We start from the raw sequence: 18,282 nt of genomic DNA, 5'->3' as shown, positions 1-18,282 counted from the left end.
TTTTGTTTTGGGGGAATTTGCTATTACGTGAAGAGTAATATTAGAAAAGGTGTATTAATTCTATCATTCTGATGCAGTACAAATGGCAGGTTTGTACTAATATTTCCTATTTTGTTTAGTTGTGGTCAAAAAAATTTAAATACAGTATGACAGTTTTAAATATAGTGCAGAAATTCTCAACAGGACTGAGCTTGGGGCTTTGGGAAGGCCATTCAAGAAACTTAATGTTAGCCTGCTTTATCTAATCCAAAACCAGGTTTGATGTGTTTTGGGTCATTGTCTTGTTCTTGGTTGGCATCCAGCAGTTTCCCGTTCATGGCAGGCTTGAGCTTTGGTGATTCCTGGGTTGTTCTAACAATTTACTCTCATCTAAGGGTGATAGTTTGACCTCTTTTTAGACCTTAAAAAGTAGTGAGACATCTGAATAACTTTTATTTAAGGACAGCTGGTTAAACTGATGATCTTAGAATTTGCAGTGTTTAGAAATGGCTCAGGGAGGTCTTGACAACTTGTGTAAATCTACAATTCTCCTTTTTTGGTCTTCACTGAGTTCCTTTGTTTTCTCGTTGTTCTGAGTGGTGGTCCAATGAGTGTTGTCAAACATCCATATGCTAGCAAAAGAAACTAGCAGTTAAAGTTAATAGGTCGTGAACTTGTCAAGTTAAAAGACATTGTAGAACCTTGAACACCATGTATTAAAGGATTTAAGAAAGTGGATGCATACTTTTGAGCCTGCTTGGACTGGAAAAAAAATCCAAAATAACTCCTTCCATCCTGAGAAAAAGAACGGTTTAAAGAAATCTTTAAAGCCCCAAATTATCATGATATTCCTGCCCATGGTTAGTGGATGTAAACCTCTGACCACAAGCGCGTGTGGCAAAGTTGCTCTATAGCGCCACTAGTGGTTAGAAAAAATAAAATCCCAATAAAGTATTCAACTGTAATAGCGTACATGTACCACCAGAGGTCAGCACCGCTCGGTGGGGTGGGGGGGTTTCGGCAGGAGTTGGTCGTTTCAGTGATCCTCGAGCCGCCAGCTGTACGCTTGTGCTGTCCGACGGGTGGAGTTTGGCTGCAGTCCAAAAGACAAAGACAAAGTGATGGGGGACGGAGCGCTGCTGTACCGGAGCCGGACTTAACGTGGCTGAAGGTTGGTTAACTGTGAAGCCTTTTAAGCCTCGTGTAGTTTTGTTGTTAGGATAATTACTGGAAACACACCAAGTCCTCGTACCGAATTCAAGCTGGTAACTGAAGGGCTGTCTTAGCGGAGCGTGAACTACCGGACAGCATCGTGGAGGACTGAGCTGAGCGCAAGCAGGCTAACGTTAGCAAAACGAGGCAATTCGCACAAGGAGGCAAATTTGAGCCTCACTGTTAGCTCAGAGGCGACAAGCTAACTTTATCCTTGGCTTCTTGTCATCAGTGTGCGTTCAGGAGTCTTTGAGTTTCGCAACCGAGTTCTTGCTTATATCGCTTTAATAGCCTCCTCGGGGTTGAGAGGCGGCCAAATTGTCCTGGAAAGCGTCAATAGCCGTTAAATAATGCATGAGCCGCGCTAATCCAAAGTGTTTTGTTTTTTTTAATTGAGGACGGAGCCTGTCGTTAGCCGCCCGACTGCAGCATCAGCAGCTGGTACGAGAAGGGCCTCTAAGCTAACGTTATCGTTGCACCCCAGCCCATAACCGTAACATTTAAAGTTATCTGCTCCTTAGCAGAAAATAGGTGGGCGCTAACCTTATAAAGACCAGTGGTGTTTATTTATGTTCACGTTAGCATTAAGTTTGTACACCGGTATATGTAATATGTACTGAGCAGGCGCTGACACAAGGACACGTTGTCTGTCTTGCGTTATTAAATTACACAGACAGCAATCCGACCAAAGAGGTTTTAGTACTGAGACACAGCTGGTCCTGACCATGTGTTTACATCTTTCCAGGCCTTTGTGACTCCTGCCGAGCTCCCGGATCTTCACCACACAAGAAAAACCACCTGCTGTACCCAGCTGTTTTTGTCCCAGTGTTTACATTGTTTCCGCCAGCGGGAGGCATTTCTCAAACCGCAGAAAACATCTGCAACAAGGGACAGGCAGTTTGTTAGCACACCTGCCTTAATCGTAACCCCCCTCCCCTCCTTTTCCCGGAACTCTTCTCAGCTCAGTTTCAGAATCCAGTTCGAGGTGAATCTACTGAAATACTTAACACTGCCCAAGAGGGCAACAACAAGGTGGTCTCCTGTTTTTGTAATGATTCGCATTTCAGTGCAAGGAGAAGCTCCATCCCCTAGTTATCTTGATGAAGACCTTTTTCTGACAAAAAGGTAAAGGCCACTTGGGGCCGGGAGGTGAAGACCTGCACCTCTTCTCACATCTGCTCAATCCTGGGATTTTACACTGTTTTTGAACTGAACTCATCCAACTTTAAAGATGGAACTCTTCTTCAATCCTTTTGATAACTTGGTGTGTATCCTGCTGGGCATCTCCTTCACCGTGTGGTTCACCCTGCTGCTGGTCTTCATTATTGTGCCTGCCATCTTTGGGGTGTCCTTTGGTATCCGGCGTCTTTACATGAAAACACTCTTAAAGGTCTTTGAGGTAAGAGCGTGCTTCCTCGTGACTCAAAGTTTATTGCAGTCTGATGTGCTGTGGCAATCATAAATGTTGCGGATAAAGGTGTGTTTGTGCTTTTGTACAGTTGACCGTTAAAACGATTGCTTCTGCTGCCAAGCACAATGGCAAGGACATAAAAGTTGCTAGCATTGTTCCTCAAATGTGTCATTAAAATTTTATCTTAGTTGTAAAAAGGAAATAAGTTGTAGAAAACAGCGATTGTTCACTGGCACGTCTCCAGCTTTATCTGTGCCTTTAACGACTGACCAGTAGGCATTGTCTGACTGATAGAGATCAACACCACAGCCACTTCCCTTGTTATTCAAGTTTAGAAAACAGTGCTTGTCAGTAAGTGTTGTCTCTGCTTACTGAATTGCTGTCGTTACTTTAAAGAAATGCATTTGAACTCCTAATAATGGCACAGTGCATCAGCTGCTCTGCCCAGTTGTGTCACTAGTAAAGCAGTCATTACTTTCCATCATGTACCTCTGAGAGCAGAACTTGTGCCAGAAATAAATGAACCACTGGAAGATAATCAGATGTTCTTAGCTCATGATTCAAGGAGCAGCAGTGAGATTTCCAGAACAGAACAGATACGACCGAGAGCGTGCAAGGCAGAGAATGAAGATGTAGCACATGGATTTGGTTCATTAGGTTTGATGGAAATAAAAACATGAAACCTGCCATGTTTGTGTATAGACAGTTTTAACAGAAAACCTAAAATGATACTTTGTTTTTGCAGTTACTTGTCTGAAGAATTTGCTTTACTGTTAACCAATGAGTGTATAAATGGCAATACTTCATAAGATATGTGCATGTAGCAGTTAGGACCTTTTCGCTCGCATGCAGCTTGGGGGCTACATGCTGCAAAGCAGCTGCTTTATTTTGGTCCTCATCTTTTTACTAGAAGGAGCCGCTCTCTGTTTACTCCTGCAGTCACCACTGACAACTGCAGCTGCATTTTCATATGATGACTCGGTAAGACAACTTGTCACGACACAGTTTAAAGGTAGCTGTAAAAGAACAAAATAAAAAAGTGAAAAACCTTGGTTGACTAGTGTTGCTTGTATCAGATTTGATTAATGATGGCTTGTGTAGAGCCTTCATTACTAGAGTTAATGTTAATTGTTGCTGTAAAATAAAGTTATTTTTAGGAAATGTAATAAAACATCTTGGTTATCCAGCCTAAATAAAGGTGTTTAGGCTTTCTGTGATTTAGAGCCAAACGTTTGAAAGTTTGTGAGATGTCCAGCCACCAAGCGTTCTTGTTTGTACCAGTCCTTTTGACTAATTTGAGTTTTAGCAGACTTTCATGCCTTAATGTGTTTGAGTACTTACAAACATTCGGTTTTGTTCCAGTGTCAGTTGATTTTCTTATGATTGATGCAGAAAACCCTCAAAGTTGCCAAAATTCTGCAGGCTGTAGGCACAGGTGAAACTGATCGAGCACAACCAGGTTACTCATTTCCTGATATCCCCCCCCAAACACACGCACACAAACAAACATGTTGTTTTCCAGCTTGGGAGAACACTGCGTTCTTTGATGCACTTCATTTAGTTTTTTATCTCACCTAGCACAGCATACGTAAATGACTAGATGTTTGCGTCATAGGAAATATTTTTGACATTTATTGCAGTATAATACATGTTAAACAGGGAGTAGTCTGCATTTTAGTGTTTCTGCAAGCACAGATAAGTCAGAAAAATTGGAGAAGTACTACACATGGAAATCCTCTTTTTTTTTTTTTTGAATAAGCAAACATTGGGTGTCTGAAGATAAGCACGATATACTTGAACAACACTGGGGAATTTTGCCATTTTTAATCATTTGTGCAAAAAGGAAAAACAATAGATGTAATATTTCTTTTTGTGGGGAAAGTTCATTCATATTGCCTCTTGAGCAGAAACGAGTATCGGATATTGGCTTGCTTAAAAATGTGACCATTTGTCCATATAAGATTCCTTCTGCTGCCAGATGTTTGACCTTTCTTTCATGTAATGTAATGTTGCAATGATGATTGAATGCAAGGCTGAAACCTGTCTTTAAAATAACAACTCTGCTGATAACCAGTGCGCACATGTTTTCATTTTAGATGCCTTTAGGCCAGGGTGTGGAGAATATTTGTGCACCTCTCTAGAATGAACTGTTTTTTTTTTTTTTTTTTTAATTTCTCAAACATTTTTGCGTCTCTTTCTAATTGTAGATCCATTTCTTTCTTTGTTTCTTTCTAGTGGGCCACACTTAGGATAGAGAGAGGAGCAAAAGAAAAGAATCACCTCCTGTACAAACCCTATTCAAATGGTAAGATCATTCTTGGAAATATTTGTTCAAAAGATGTATTTGTTTTAGAGGTGAATATTTTTGACTTTCTGTCTGTCTGAACTATTCCAGCTATCATTGCCAAGGAGCCAACCTCCTTGGAGGAGGAGATCAAGGAGATCCGGCGGAGCGGCAGCAATAAAGACCTGGACTCAGCCACTGAGTTTGAGTTATCTGACATTTTCTATTTTGCCCGGCGAGGAGTGGAAAGCATCATGGATGATGAAGTGACCAAGCGGTTTACTGCTGAGGAGCTGAAGTCCTGGAATCTGCTGACCCGGAGCAACTACAACTTCCACTATATCAGCCTGAGGCTGACTGTCCTATGGGGGCTGGGCCTGCTGATCCGCTATGGTTTCCTGCTGCCTCTCAGGTATTAGCTGTACTTTGAAGAGTCACAGGCAAAAGCACAGTTGCTGCTTTTGAAATACCAAAAACATGGATACACACAATACATTAGCCCCTCCTGTACAACTAGGCACTGGTATAACCTTGTCACAAATGCTAATGCTAGCATAAAAATTTAGTTTGAATACTTTTCCATATTTTAGCTCGTCACAAACGCTCAACGACATGAGAAATATGTTACGTATGTAACATACTAATAATCTCCTTCCCTAGCATGTATGTTTGTATCTTTTGTCATGTAACTCTATCTAAATAGTCCAATAAAAAGTTGCAAATGTACCACCTGTAGGCCAAACCAGCCTCACAATCGATGCTTCCAGTAGGGATATTTCAGAAAGGTCGGGTACACCCTCGATAGGTCTTTAGGCCGTCACAGCATTAACGCACATGTTCGCATCTATGGGACGTCTAGATTCCAGCCCTTGGGTGTGTGGTTTGACTGTGTGATGCAGCAGTCCTGCCCAACTGAGCAATGATAGAACGCTTTTTTCTTGTATTAAGTTCTTCAGTTTTAACAAACTGTCCCAGAGAATGTTACTAAAGTTTCACATTTATGTTTTAACCACATGCAAGTCTAACTGGTTACTCAGTTTTGTGTGGTTACTTGACATGCGAACTTGCTGTTACATAACTAAAGACGCCACATACAGAGATCCTCTACCAGCCTCATCTTAGAAAGACACAGAGATGGTGACTCAGTGCTAAGTGTGGCTGGCTCATTTCCAGTCGCCAGTGGGGAGACAAATCAGGCCACCGCTGCACAGACACCCTCCTTTCTAGTCTCCTGTCAAGCCTAATAGATTCTCTCTTTCAGCCTTTGTCCAATTGAATATTGGCTTTGCTCATGACACTGTGAAACCTTTAGCTCTCTTATATTTTTCTTAATCCCCACACAATATAATCAGCACCTTTTCCAGCCCTGGATGATTGGTTCATCCAGATTAAGTCGACGTGTCGGCCAGCTTAACTGTCACCTAATATGTCCTTCTGCAGGTTCTGCAGTCTTGTCTGAGACAGTGGAGTGTAGAGGAGGGCATGATACTTTGAGTTTATGTCAAGAATCTTACACTACTGCTTTTTACATGAGCTCTTCTAAGTGAAAGCTTGTGGTTCAGAAGAAAGCTTTTTAAGTAATATATCTGCATGTTAATGTCCATACAAAGACTAATTAATTAAACCAAAACAACTACAGTGTTCTGTTGTAATGCTTCCTTATATATGCTTCTCTGAATTGTCCTGTCTCCCTCTATCAGGGTCACTCTTGCCTTCACTGGTGTAGGTCTGCTTGTGTTCCTCACCTCTGTTGTTGGGCTGCTGCCAAATGGAAGGTATAACTGATGGTTACGACTTTAACTCTATCAAAAGTATCAGATCAGCCCTGCAGATGTGTTAATCCTGCTGTGTACTCTTTCCAGGATGAAGAATTTTCTGAGTGAGAAAGTCCATTTGATGTGCTACAGAATATGCGTCAGAGCTTTGACTGCCATTATAACCTACCATGACAGGTAAGGACCTACACTGTTTTCCCATATAACCACCAAGTCATGTGACTGTTTTATTCCATTTGTCAACCACTGGAAGTGTTTACTTGACATTGCTCATTTAATTGCATAATTTCCATTTTTTTTTTGGATCAGTGTCCGTCATAGAGGACAGGATGATGGGTGGTGCATCTGCTGGTTGATTGCTTCACACAACTGCCCCAGTGTTTCTCTGTGCTTTCTCAACATTGTGGTTAATTTCCCAATTTTTTTTCACTCTTGCTCTTTAATGGCATACACCCTGATAAGTTTTCATTAAAAATATTGATTGATGTGTCTGTTCGCACTCAATAAGAAATTGCATGAAGCCAAAGTTATAACAGTGCAAAAGTCTGTCCGAAAAGTGTAACAGTGCTGCTGGTGATTATTGACTTCGCTAAAAAAAAAATCAAATTACAATTAGATAGCGCTCAGAGCGATTTACTTTTTCATTGTCAAGGGGAAAACTATGTTTAACAAAAAGAGACCCCCAAAAATTGCATAATGTCAGCAGTCACTTTCAAAAATGCCACTGTAGATTTAATGCTGACGTCGACTGAGAAAATTGTCAGGCGGTGGAAGGAATACTTCGAGGACCTCCTTAATCCCACTGACACGTCTTCCGAGGAGGAAGCAGAGTCTGGGGAGGAGGGGAATGACCCGCCAATTTCCGGGGGCGAGGTCACTGAGGCAGTTAAACAACTCCTTGGTGGCAGAGCCCCTGGTGTTGATGAGGTCCGCCCCGAGTTCCTGAAGGCTCTGGACGTTGTAGGGCTGTCCTGGTTGACACGCCTCTGCAATGTTGCGTGGAGATCAGGGGCAGTACCTGTGGACTGGCAGACCGGGGTGGTGGTCCCCATCTTTAAGAAAGGGGACCGGAGGGTGTGTTCCAACTACAGGGGGATCACACTCCTCAGCCTCCCTGGGAAAGTCTATGCCAGGGTGCTGGAAAGGAGAGTTTGTCCGTTAGTCGAACCTCTGATACAGGAGGAACAATGCGGTTTTCGTCCTGGTCGCGGAACACTGGACCAGCTCTTTATCCTCTCCAGGATACTTGAGGGTGCATGGGAGTTTGCCCAACCAGTCTACATGTGTTTTGTGGACTTGGAGAAGGCATTCGACCGTGTCCCTCGGGGTGTCCTGTGGGAGGTGTTGCGGGAATATGGGGTGTCTGGCCCATTGCTACGGGCCATTCGATCCCTATACAACCGTTGCAAGAGCTTGGTTCGCATTGCCGGCAATAAGTCGAACTCGTTCCTGGTGGGTGATGGGCTCCGCCAGGGCTGCCCTTTGTAGGGATGGGTATCGAAAACCGGTTCTTGTTGAGAACCGGTTCCCACTGTTTCAATTCCTTGGAATCGTTTGCCATTTTTGCAAACGATTCCCTTATCGATTCCAGTCGCCCCGAATGACGTCACCACGTTGCGGAGCGTCATTTACCTGGCAGGAAACATGGCGCCTAAGCGGCTCAAACGCTCAAAAGTTTGATTATACTTTATGAGAACCGATGACAACAGGGCAACTTGCAAAGTAGATATTTCATTTAAGGGAGGAAACACTACGAATATGCAAAAGCATTTGCTCACAAAACACGCGATGACACGCGTTTTTAATTCCGCTCCGGACTCGTGACTCTCAACCCAGCAGCAGCGCTAACGTTTGCACGTCCTCTCCCGTTAATGCGGCAGGTAAATAATCAACTAACAGTGCATATTATGTTAGCGCAATCTGCCTTATTACAAGACCTGCCATTACTGTACATGTAGGTGACCATGATGAGAGAGACAGACAGAGTCTGGCTGGCGCTCGCTGGCAGTTCTCGCTGCAGTCTACCGGTAGCGTCTCCTTTCAGGCCAGGATAGACTAATGTCACCGAGCAGTGTCTAAGTTTGTGGTCAAAGGCTTGCACCCATTTGCCACAGCAGATGCCCCCGATTTTTGGTAAGTGAATGTGTTTAATTGTAGGCAGGGACATTACTGGATATTCTTGTGTAATTGCCACAGAACAATTTATGTTATACTTTGTTATTGCTACAGAAGAATGTTGCAGCTTTAAGGCAGGGATGACTCCTGGAGTTGCTTTCTCACTGCATATGCTTTATTTCACAATCAGATCGATTCGATAACAAAAACATACAGCAGCTCCTCTCCTACTCCTAGCCCTTCGCTGCGGTGGAAAAAAGAACGACTTCAATCCCCTTCAAGGAACATACGTACAAAATAGTTTTCCTGATACACCAATGGGGCGTTCAATGCCATCTTGTAAATATGAGTACTCTGGCAGAGTAACAGTTCAAATGAAAAATACACCAGAACAAACAAGCAAACAAAAAAAGAAGTGTGGGGTACCTTTGAACCAATGAACAAAGTATAACAATTTATACTTTTTAACATAACCCGACCCCGTCAGTATGTGATATGTCTCACAAGAATATTTATTTTATTATTTTACATTTACAATTTTTTTTTTCCTGGGGACCCTGTGACACCCCATTGAAGAGCCGTAGGCTGGATCTCTCAAGATCTCACTGTTGGGTTTGTAAGGCCATGTTACTCCTAAATTTCTATCTTGTTCAAAGAGAAGATATAAAACAAAGCTCTGAGCTAATCGACCTTAGTGTTCTCCTTTTCTTAAAAAAAAAAAAGAATCGATAAGAGAATCGATAAAGAATCGAATCGTTAAACAGAATCGAAAATGGAATCGGAATCGTTAAAATCTTATCAATATCCATCCCTAGCCCTTTGTCTCCGGTTCTGTTCATAATTTTTATGGACAGGATTTCTAGGCGCAGCCAAGTGGCGGAGGGCTTTCGCTTTGGTGGCCTCAGAATCTCATCTCTGATTTTTGCAGATGATGTGGTTCTGTTGGCTTCATCGGGTGAGGGCCTCCAGCTCGCACTGGAACGGTTCGCACCGAGTGTGAAGCAGCGGGAATGAGGATCAGCACCTCCAAATCTGAGGCCATGGTTCTCAGCCGGAAAAGGGTGGAGTGCCCACTCCGGGTCCGGGATGAGTTCTTGCCCCAAGTGGAGGAGTTCAAGTATCTCGGGGTCTTGTTCGCGAGTGATGGGAGAAGGGAGCCGGAGATCGACAGACGGATTGGGGCTGCAGCTGCAGTAATGCGGACGCTGCACCGGTCCGTCGTGGTGAAGAGGGAGCTGAGTGTAAAAGCGAAGCTGTCAATTTACCGGTCGATCTACGTCCCTACCTTCACCTATGGCCACGAGCTGTGGGTAGTGACCGAAAGAACGAGATCGCGGATACAAGCGGCAGAAATGAGCTTCCTCCGAAGGGTGGCTGGCCTCTCCCTTAGAGATAGGGTGAGAAGTTCGGCCATCCGGTAGGGGCTCAGAGTAGAGCAGCTGCTGCTCCACATCGAAAGGAGCTAGCTGAGGTGGTTCGGGCATCTGACAAGGATGCCCCCTGGGCGCCTCCTGGGTGAGGTGTTCCAGGCATGTCCCACCGGGAGGTGGCCCCGGGGCAGACCCAGGACACGCTGGAGAGATTATATCTCTCGGCTGGCCTGGGAACGCCTTGGTATTCCCCCGGATAAGCTGGAGGAGGTGGCTGGGGAGAGGGAGGTCTGGGCCTCTTTGCTTAGGCTGCTGCCCCCGCGACCCGGCCCCGGACAAAGCGGATGAAGATGGATGGATAGATTTAATGCGTTTTGGGGTTACTTTAGGCTACGTAACACTGCAGGCGAAAGCGCATCAAATACGACTTTTTTGACCCTATGCGACCCATATCCGATCATGGTATGACAGTGTGAACGGCACAAATCCGATATTTTCAAATCCGATCTGGGTCACTTTCGTATGTGGTACTGAATCCAATAGATATCTAATGTTTTAGAAAGTGACTGCTGTTTGAATGGTCATGTTGCATTAAATCAGTCTTTTATGTCACTGACACAAGACAGAAGCCAATTATCAGTGCCAGAGAAGACAAATGAGAAAGCATGGCGGCGGAAACTGGAGACGGAGCGAGTCAATGGACAAAAACTGAGGTTTTGGAGTTGATTAGCATATGGGGAGACAATTCTATTCAAGCTAAACGACTCCGTGTCCATATATACCTCTGCACGGAGGTAGCAGCCACTGCTCCAAACAAGGCCATTGTTAAAGCACAGGCTATCTTTTTTCTCAGTGTCCTTCTTCCTCTAATTTGTCAAAATTCTGTCAGTTACGACTGTGCAGAAATTAATAGACTGCTGCAACAACACCTGCTAGCTCTGTAGCTGCCATTTTTACTACCGTAAACGGAGTGCGTTGTGTGTGATGTCTTCTTTTGCGCGTGCGGGCCACTCTGAGGGCCGTGAACCGTTCACACTAGAGCGGTTTTGCGGTCACATTTTATTTGTAGTGTGAACAACCAGACAGAAAAATCGGATTTGATCAAAAAATCGGAATTGAGCATTAAGACCTGCAGTGTGAACGTAGCCTATGACACTTTGGGCTAGAGCAGGACGATATGACCAAAAGTATTTATCACGATATACATTTGAAAATTTGCGATAATTATATATAAGATGATATAATTGACACTAGACAAAACACTTTACAACTTTATTAGTGCAAAACAAAAAAAACATCAATGTATTTTCACTTAAACAAGCAGCTGTTTTTTTTTTTTTAATTTTTTTAGTGTGCATTAAAAGTTATATAAAAATGTAACTGTGCAAATGCAAATTCCTTGCTGACAGTTTAACCAAAATGCATTTCCAGTGGAAATTGGCCGACATATCCTCAGCATAACCATGTATAATATCTACAAAACTTAAAAAGAGGTTATACACACACAATATGGTAATATTATGTTGAAGCACAGTACATATCACTCCACGAGGCTCCTGCGTACGACAGCCGTAATGCTCCGACAATCCATCAAGCGGTGCGGGTTCGTAGCTTAGCAAAGTCGTAGTAAAACATTTGACTGATTTTCGAACGCCGTGTATAATACATAAAATCGTTTCGAGGTCAGTAAACACAACCAGAATTCATATATAAGGCACACGGGATTATAAGGGGCACTGTCGATTTTCAGAAAAATCAAAAGATTGATTTTAAGTGTGCTGTATTTTCCAAAATATAACTTGGTAATAACGACGGCCCACTAGCATGCGCTACCAAAAATAGTTTTTTGATGTGTATCTGACGGACGAAAGCTAAACCAGTTCCACACCACTGAAGTTGCAGCATTTTGACAAACTAATTCTGGTTCATCCGTTTCATTCATTCCACTTTCGCCCTTCTCATTCTCTGTCACCGCCATGCTTTTTCCGCCATTTTCGTATGAAAACAAAGGCACTGCGCATGCGTTTTACCCATATTCTATTGCGATATTTCATTTTGTTATCGTTGCCCAACATTATACCGGTATTACCGTGAACGGTATGATATGGCCCAGCCCTACTTTGGGCAATGAGGATGTCAAGATTTAAGCTTTGGTTTGAAGTTATCATAAATCTAGAAGGATGCAATAATCCCAACCATGCAGCGGCTGCACCGCTTGTTCACATGGTCCCATCATTTTGCCTTTCAGAAACATAAGGCTCAGTTGACATCTTGTCCTGAGGGGAAAGGTGCCAGATTACATGATGACAGATGACTTATGTTCAGAGAGCAGAAGCCATGGTGTTAACAATGGAAATCTGTGCATATAGTGTGTGAGCATGAAAGGAAGGGTGTCTGTAGCTAGACTCAAGACTTTCTGAATTAATTTTCACCACAGCAGTTATTCTGATGCAAGATGAAGTACAGAAGTCAGCAACAGATGCTCACACAACCATTGTGAGCTCAACCAAACTTTCCAAGTTTTTACATATGACATGCTTGGAGCCAAGGAATGTGTTTCATGAACCATTACTGATTCAATTAGATTTGGGTTTGAGAGATTTATTAAGTGATGCAAGAAATAATTTAAATATATATATTTTTTTCGCAAGAACGTTGGAGGAACATAAAACGTGACAGAGGACTTTGATCAAAAGGGTTGCACATGCAACCGATGTGGAAGAGGAAGTTATTACTCACATTGTGCACTCTCTAGCAGCTGGTGTTTTCTTGGCAGTGCCAAGTGTATTGGAGGCTTGAAGGAATTTGAAATAATCAGCTGACATTTTTAGTGATATTTGTTACGTTTCTGAAAGGAAATGTGACCTGATATGCTTTCACCTGCAGAACAATGGTGGTTTGTTGTTGAAATGAGAATATAAATTCAGATTCTGTTGAGACTGAGAGATACGAGTAGAAGTCGAGTCAGTACTTGTTTGACATTTGTTGATTGGACTGATGCACATTAGGTGCACTTGTAGGTAAGCCAGAGCTGTAACTTTGAGTCTGTTGGGCCTAGCCTGTTGTAACATGTACTCCTCCCCAGTCTGGTTCTAAAAATACTCAAGTGATACAGTAAGCAATGTTCTCTCCCTATTTAAGATGGAAACTCTATCTGTGGAATGTAGTCTTAGCTGTCAGATCCTCCATACTCAGGGGGTCGCACATTTCAACATGGACAGCATGGGTTGCTTTGTTTTCACCAGAGAAGAGGGTGGGAGGCACTGCACCAAATCATACCAAAATTTCTATTAAGCATGGTTTTGCATTTGATTTTAACAGTTGCTTACCCCCCACACTTCATAATCTTTATTAAGTCCCATCATAATTTAATTGTTGTTTCCCCCTTTTCTAGTGAGAATAAACCCAAAAATGGAGGCATCTGTGTCGCTAACCACACTTCACCAATTGATGTCATCATCCTGGCAAGCGATGGCTGTTATGCTATGGTAACTATACTGGCACAAAATGTAGAAAAGAACAAAACATTTACGTTGGTCACTTCTTCTACTGCAGGTATTTGTTGGAGTGGAAACTCTCCCAGAAATAGATCTGTTGCTATCTTTGTGTTTGTGTTGTTAGGTTGGACAAATCCATGGCGGCTTGATGGGGGTCATTCAGAGATCCATGGTCAAAGCTTGTCCACACATTTGGTTTGAACGCTCAGAAGTAAAAGACAGACATCTTGTGGCCAAAAGGTAGAATTACAGTCTGTGTTTAAAGATATTTTTTTTGTACGTTTTTATGACGTTTTACCTTTTTAGAAATTATTCCATGGGTTGTTTTTGGATCATTCAAAGTAAAACTTCAAATTGGAATAAGTCTACTCAAATTTTTGGTTTAATAGTCTTTAAAAAGTGATCTCTTTAGAAATCTTTTGCATTAACCTGCATACTTCTTTCACTACAGATTGAGCGACCATGTAGAAGATAAATCTAAACTGCCTATCCTCATTTTCCCAGAAGGTGAGCTCATATAGAAAATCATATAGTTATCTAACTGCAAGTTTCATTTTATCTTACATAAACCTTGTGTTTTATGAATTCTTATTTCAAGGTACCTGCATTAACAACACATCGGTTATGATGTTTAAGAAGGGCAGTTTTGAAATTGGTGCCACAGTCTACCCTGTGGCTATTAAGGTAACAGTTTTTGTTCTAGTTTTTAACTACAGTCTTGTCCACAGTAACACATGTACTGATTAATCATTTTGGTGTGTGCCTGAACCTCGTAGTATGATCCCCGCTTTGGAGATGCTTTCTGGAATAGCAGCAAGTTCGGGATGGTCAACTACCTTTTGCGTATGATGAGCAGCTGGGCCATCGTCTGCAGCGTGTGGTACCTTCCTCCCATGTCTAGAGAGGTGAGACTCAACTCGAGGCATCTCAACAAAGAGAAGCTTTGTGTTTCTTTTTTTTGTTGTTTTGTTTTTATATATTGAGAGCACGTTGTTTAAAATCCATATACTTGTAATGGATTTTTTTTATCTTGATTTATTACATTTTATTTTGACCAGCCATCCTCAAAATTTGACCAGCAGGACCTGCAGTCACAATAACAGAATATGCGTTTCAGCTGTAGACCCTCTGTATTGTTTTGTCGCCCTGTTTACAAATTCCTACAATGAGAATAATACCAAACTTTTGATGGTATACATTTTCAAGGCTTTATACTATTTTAGACAAGGGCAACAAAACACATGAGGGGAATAAAGCACTTAGTGAAACATCTCAGCATTAATTATCTTAACTGGCAACAGGTCATTAACATTATTGATTATGCAAAGATCATCTCAGAGAAGCAAAGTCTTTGAGAATTAAAACAAGATTCAGAAATGTTGCTAACTCTCTTATTTAAGATCGACTGAAATGTAACATAAATCTGTCCGGTGACCTGACCAATCAAAATCTATTCATTCATTCATCATATACATAGTCTTAAAGAGCTAAAAAGAGCAACCATCAGCACACAACTCAAAAACCAGCATCCTCCATGGTATGTGGTGCATTAGTGCATATTGCATGAGCATGTGCTGCATGGCATTGCTACAGATGCTGCCACCCAGATCTCCTTCAGTATGACAAAATGATAAGATTTTAGGAGAAAAGCTGTTCATTGTTTATGACCGCTTGCTTACCAGAACTGTATTCATGTTTGTCCTCCCAACAGGAGGGAGAGGATGCAGTACAGTTCGCAAATCGTGTTAAAGCAGCCATAGCCAGGCAAGGAGGACTTGTCGATCTCTTATGGTAAGATAACACTCTTTCATTTTCACATACACATTCAATGAAGGACAAGGCAGAAAAACGTGTGACTATTCATACCAGACACTGGATCATAGAAAAGCACAAGTGTAACCAAAAGCAATAGCAAAACCTTACAAAATAAAAGGTTTTTTTCTGTCAGTCACATACACAATCATTGCTCCAGCTTGTTGGAGCTGTTAACCAAATCCATCCATAATTATGTTACATGTACTATAGTCCCACACAGATCATTTTAGATGTCTAAAAATATACTGGATTTTCTTTACTGTTTCAACTGCATCCATTAGTTTCCATGAAATGCATTGAGCAAATTGATGCAACCTAATAACACTGCTTTCCTTTCTTTTTATGAGCTATGAACTACTGAAATTTCCTTTAGTTACTACAGCGTTGTAGGGTGCCATCTGAATTACAGTTTATCTGCTTGTTACATGATGATGTCCCTCCTGCTTCCTTGTCCTCCTGTGGCGTTTGTTTAGACTCTTGTCTTTTTAATGTACTGGGATACTTTTTTTTTTAGTTAACATAAACAAGCCCCTAAGAATAATCCATGGTCGTTGTCAATTTGTCTGGCTTTTTATTAGCACTGGTTATGTGCAGCACGCCTTTAAGCTCAGTTTGTATCTACTGTATCTACAGCCCATGGGCTCACGGCTTGCCAGACACCAAATATTTTAACGCATCAGAAAAGAATCACTCTCAGGCTGACTAAGATTTCAGTGGGGACCTGAAGCCTAGAATCAGAAATTTTTCCGTTAGATGGATTATCTGAAATGTTCTCTTAACTAAAGTTTAGTTAAGAGACCCTCACATTAACATTTATTAAGTTTATATTACTCTAACCATAGCTCTGTAGGTAGCCACCAGGTAGCACGCCATTGCCAGCTAGCCAAACTTCAGTAACACTACAAACATCGCTACTCCCAAAAAGTTGATTCTGTTCATCTGGACATGGTGTTTTCATTGGGAGAAACATTTCGTCACTCAGAACAAAATCAACTTTGGGGGATTTCCTTACTTGGATGATTGAGCATGCAGACAAACATTGCTACTGTTTTGTTTTGTCCAGAGTGACAACAGATCTGTCTCTTTCTTTCTTTCTTTCTTTCTTTCTTTCTTTCTTTCTTTCTTTCTTTCTTTCTTTCTTTCTTTCTTTCTTTCTTAACTTTCAGAACATGATTTATAATTTTTTGATGGAGAGTATAGTTAGCTAACGTCTTACTCTGTTAAACAACTTTTTCATGGATGTTGAACTTTTTTGTAACACCAGGGTGAACTCCCACACTCATCATTTTATTGGCGCTGCAAGAATTTGGACTGTTGTTACTCTCAGTGATGCCAAAAATGTTTGATTTCTGGGAAATGAAGAACAGTTTGACATCATTAGCTATTTCTGCGTCTAGACTTATGAAGCTGATTGGATCTACAAGGCCAATCAACCTATAATTTAATTATTCAATTATTCTTACCAATTACATGGAGACATTATTATATTTAATTCAGTTTTCATAGTTGAATATTTGCTTCCTTATACCATTTGGTTGCCATTTTTTTTAAAGAATAAGAATTTATTACAGTATTGCCATTTACGATAAAGTTTAAGTTTTTTACATTTTAATTGCTTGGATAGAAACTAATCAGTAGAACATGTGTGGCTACATTGTTACTAATTCAGGCTCTTTTATAGGGATGGAGGACTGAAAAGGGCAAAGGTTAAAGATACCTTTAAAGAAGAGCAGCAGAAGTTGTACAGTAAAATGCTGGTTGGCACCCAGGAGGACCGCAGCCGCTCCTGAAGGACCTTTATGGAGATGGACTGGCTCAAAGCTGGGCACCTCTTACTGATTAGGCGATCAGCAGCGGTCCTTTTCTGTCGGAGCCCCTGGACTGGAAAATTCTGTCCCTGATGTCAAAAGTACTCCATTTGGCTTCCTCGGTCACTGCCTCAGCCTGGCATGTTAAGTTGGCTTCGCTGTTACAGGTCATTCTGAGTCTGCTGCCCTGTGTTGGAATAGCTTGACCGAAGCCTCGCTTGCATTAGAAACGGAGCAAAGGAGAGTCTTCCTTGGTGGCAGTCTTTTAAGGAAAAGTGTTTATTTTTGTTTGTTTTTTTCTTTTTCACTTAATCGTTTTATATTTTGTTTTTAAGATTTTACAGTCATGTTTTTATGTTATGTTTCCGTTTCAGACTTGATTATACCTGGGTGTATAAAGGAGTTATTGTAGATAAAAACTGAATTGTTCTAAAGCTGAAACCTGTGACTGACTTGGGGTTTTTCATGACCGGCTTGTACCCTTGATTCAGGGCACAGTGCCAGATTTTGTTACATTTCAGATATTTTTATGGGCTTTTTTCCAAGATGAAAAAAAAACCTTGTATTTTAAACATTGAGTTTTACATTAAGACTTGTATCAACACATGGCCACTGTAGGAGCTGCGCTTGAGACGTGTTCCTGATATGCTGTCTGTGACTTCTTTTCTTTTTTTTCTCCTCTCTCCACTGAATGTGCAAGTGCTCACATTATGAAGTGGAAAATGTGCACCCACAGTTACTCTGATGGAAGTCTGTAGATTTAGACACCTATTCTTCTTCCAGCTAATAATGTATAACTGGAAAAAGGGATTATTAGGAATTTCGTCAGCATTGTTCCTGTAAGGCTTGTGTCACGCAGGTAGCGATGTAAAATCATAACAGTGGGTCTCTTCACTAAACACATAGATATAATGGCAAATAACCAAAACATACTCATACACCTTTTAAAAATACATCTTTTCATTGACTTCCTGCCATTGCAGTGAACAGTGGCTAGTTTATTTTAAGTAAACTCT

General features: G+C 41.6%; 1 protein-coding gene across 1 annotated transcript; it reads left to right on the top strand.

Moving 5' to 3' along the window:
* Positions 1 to 954: 954 nt before the first annotated feature.
* Positions 955 to 17,590, top strand: LOC113033562 (glycerol-3-phosphate acyltransferase 4). The gene is made up of 13 exons (XM_026187501.1): positions 955 to 1,150; positions 1,937 to 2,590; positions 4,838 to 4,907; positions 4,998 to 5,298; positions 6,587 to 6,661; positions 6,749 to 6,838; positions 13,541 to 13,634; positions 13,768 to 13,883; positions 14,095 to 14,150; positions 14,242 to 14,327; positions 14,420 to 14,548; positions 15,355 to 15,434; positions 17,140 to 17,590. Exons 2-13 carry the CDS (start codon positions 2,423 to 2,425, stop codon positions 17,246 to 17,248), a joined length of 1,374 nt encoding a protein of 457 aa, XP_026043286.1. The 5' UTR covers positions 955 to 1,150; positions 1,937 to 2,422; the 3' UTR covers positions 17,249 to 17,590.
* The last annotated feature ends 692 nt before the right edge of the window (positions 17,591 to 18,282 follow it).

Source organism: Astatotilapia calliptera, chromosome 12, assembly GCF_900246225.1.
Source record: "Astatotilapia calliptera chromosome 12, fAstCal1.2, whole genome shotgun sequence".
Lineage (NCBI taxonomy): Eukaryota > Metazoa > Chordata > Actinopteri > Cichliformes > Cichlidae > Astatotilapia > Astatotilapia calliptera.
The sequence above is the reverse complement of the archived record's forward strand: the minus strand, read 5'-3'. Positions and strand labels throughout refer to the sequence as shown.